At 35.9% G+C, this 3057-nt stretch overlaps 1 protein-coding gene across 1 annotated transcript; it reads right to left on the reverse strand.

Annotated features, from left to right (window-relative positions):
- Window positions 1-412: 412 nt before the first annotated feature.
- LOC118040617 (inositol diphosphatase DSP3) lies at window positions 413-2793 on the reverse strand. Its single transcript, XM_035047590.2, has 5 exons — window positions 2326-2793; window positions 2136-2229; window positions 1995-2055; window positions 1865-1908; window positions 413-999 (listed from the first exon to the last, which is right to left on the reverse strand). Exons 1-5 carry the CDS (start codon window positions 2475-2477, stop codon window positions 742-744), a joined length of 609 nt encoding a protein of 202 aa, XP_034903481.1. The 5' UTR covers window positions 2478-2793; the 3' UTR covers window positions 413-741.
- Window positions 2794-3057: the final 264 nt, after the last annotated feature.

A 3057-nucleotide genomic window follows, 5' to 3' on the forward strand; every position in this document is an offset into this window, starting at 1 on the left:
TTGTATTCTTCAGTTCTTAAACGAACTGAATCTGATTTATCAAAGATTAGCTGGTTTCGTGGTGTCATTCTACTCATTTCAATAGTGTTGGTGCCTTGGGGCATGTTTTCATTATGTCACACTCTTATCAGACTTTTTTCGGCTTTCCGGGATCAGATCTTAATCTTGATTATGAGTTGCGTGACCACGTGATTACGAGGTTTGCATCAATGATATCTTCATTTCGGATTCTTCAAACTACATAGAATCAAACAAGTATCTCTACCAATAAATTTTTTAAAAAGCACCGTTTTCAAAATATGTTTGTAACAAATTTCATTTAAATTTGAATTTAAGACATTTGTAGCATCTACTGATGCAGAAACTTCAGCGTCAAATGACCACGCCTTTATATATAAACCATAAGGAAAACAGTCAGATAACTTTAAACTTATTCTTTAATATTATAAAGATCCTAGTACAATCTGTTCATTAGCATGGTACATTGGAACTTGTCTCCCGCAAATGATTCTATCTTTCACAGTTGCGTGTAAGAAAATAATGAAAAATTGGAAGAATAAAAAAAGCGCGCAGGAAAACATGGTACAAATAGATGTTTCAAGAGAAATCTGTATAGATGTTAATCTGGCATCCTAAAGCATGCAACTGATGTTTTTTAAGAAAGCTCATACGCAACTCCACAATGAGTGATCAGGAACCAAAAAAAAAAAAAAAAAAAAAAAAAGGATCCTCAGAGCTCTTTTAAATGGACTTTATTTTTGGATTCTGTATACTCTCTTCCTGGTAAAGTAACCTCCTCTTGTTTGAACCATATCCTTGATACTGGTATATGATGCTGTATAGACACTGCCTCAGGCACATTACTTCGAAGGTCTCAATAAACCTCAAGTCAGTGGCCCTCCATTTCACCCCAGCAAAACGCTGGTATTCCTCGAAAACTGAAGACAGGCACCAAGTTTGCAGTTTTCTAAAGCAACCCACAAGACAACCTGTCCGATGCTGCATCAAAGGGAATAGATGGTGAGAATCTCTAACAATAACAACCGCAGGTGAAGGTAACAACTAGGACAAGCATGTCAAATACGGTCTTAAAGGCTATAAGACATCTAGGCTACAGGATCTGACCTGAACCCATCATTAGCTTGTTTTTTCACAGCATTTTGAGTTCTTATTTTGGAAAGAATAAGGATTTTCTTCAAAAATGAAAAAGAGAATAAATGGCACTATTGTTGTTGAGAATTGGAGAAAGGTAAACGGACATGATAAATACATGAAACAGCACAATCTGAACTTCATAACGGCTCTTCATTTCACCTAATTAAATGTTCATACTGGGATTTTTTTATTTTTTTACTTTTTTAAAAAGAGAAGATTACTACTTCTTCCGGGAGAATTAACTTAGTTTTCAGAGCCATTGGAGCCAGAAATGTTGCAAGTATGTAAGCAACACAAGTCAAACAAGCATGCAACACAAGTCAAACAAGCATGAAGGTGAAATGGGGTATGCCAATGGAAAGCAGCTTCGCAAGGGGAAAAGAGGGAGGCGGACACGTATGAGATGAAGAAAAAAGAAATCAAATCATTCGAATACCAAAGGGAAATTCATATGAAGATGAAAACCTTCAGCACCCCAAAAATAACAAAAAGAAAAAAGAAGGTGTGATTGATTGAAATTGTTCTCTAATATATTTAACTCCATTTGATTGAATAATAATAACAGTAATAAAAGCAGCAGAAGAATGCATATGACTAGACTAGTGGCAGCAAGGGAAGGGAACAAAGATTTGGATAATATGGGGGGGCTACATTTACATTGTTAAACAATCTCAATTAAAAAAAAAAGGTAGGATGGAATTGGACTAACCTTTCCACGTTTGCAATGAATCAGAACTGGATGATTCCTCACGTCTGGAAACAGCAGATCAGATATGAGGCATTCAGATGTATACAATTGTATAGTTGAAGATTGAAATAAACAGATTTCAAGTAATTACCGATTAACACTTTAAGAGCCCCCGTTATAGTATGGCTGGGAATCGACGTAGAAGACGACTCCTGCAAGTTAGTATTTCATTATCACCATGATAGTTTATCAAGTTTCTTCTTGGAAACAAATACCATCATCATAAACTCACCGTTTTGCCTTCTATTCCAAACTGGAAGAGCTTAATATCATGAGCATCAACGAAGTCCATATTCTCTTGTGGATAAGCCTCTGGACACAAGTATCTGCTCAAAATCCCGTATCGATTATAAATTAATTATTTTCTATGATATTAAAAAAAAAAAAAAAAAAAAACAACACAATGGAAGTCATAATAATACATGATTGATCGAAGATTTAGGGTTTCAAGGAAACCAAAATTGGAGGGCTGAGGGAGGCCAGATCTGAAAATGCCGTCTTCTACCATGGAGAAATTGGTTGGCGGTACCAAAACGTCGTCGTTCTCCTCAACATCCACTATCATCATGCACATTCCTTCCTCTTTTTGTTTACAAGAGAAAAGAACAAACACAAAATCAAATCAGAGGAAAAGAAAGGAAAGACTTGGGTGTCTTGTTTTATTTTATATTCAATCTAAAACAAGAAGGCAGGTTTTCTTCAAGCAACGGGCATCTTTTTCTCTCTTCTCTCTCGAGAAAGACAGATTGAGATAGGAGTTGCTGCTGCTGCCGATGTTAAAGAGGCGGCGAGAGAAACGGGGGGTTTTTTGGATAATGCTGATAACATTGTGCCATATATAAATAGAAAAAAGGGAAAGAGGGAGGAGCCACTGCTAGGCGGCTTTTACCTGGACTTTGAATTAAATTGATAGAGATCCCCTAGCCATCACTTTCCGTCAAGGATTATAATTTATACCCTTTGAATTAGTCTCTCTTTATTATATATTTATTGGGTTATTTAGCCTCCTCCTCTCGATACGCTTTTATTACATTACTGTTTTTAATTTCATCCTCTTCTCGGACTCCGTTGCTCCATCTAGTTTCATTTAAAAACAAATCCTATATTTCAATAAATGCTAAAATAGGGGTAGTTTGAATTTAAAGGACTGATTT

Source organism: Populus alba, chromosome 13 (genome assembly GCF_005239225.2).
Source record: "Populus alba chromosome 13, ASM523922v2, whole genome shotgun sequence".
Taxonomy (NCBI): Eukaryota; Viridiplantae; Streptophyta; class Magnoliopsida; order Malpighiales; family Salicaceae; genus Populus; species Populus alba.

Coding starts and splice junctions, on each gene's coding strand:
- LOC118040617 (XM_035047590.2), bottom strand. CDS start 2,477: ATGTGCATGATGATAGTGGATGTTGAGGAGAACGACGACGTTTTGGTA. Junction 2,230..2,325: donor CTAAATCTTCGATCAATCAT/GTATTATTATGA, acceptor GATTTTGAGCAG/ATACTTGTGTCCAGAGGCTT. Junction 1,000..1,864: donor TTCATTGCAAACGTGGAAAG/GTTAGTCCAATT, acceptor CCTTTGATGCAG/CATCGGACAGGTTGTCTTGT.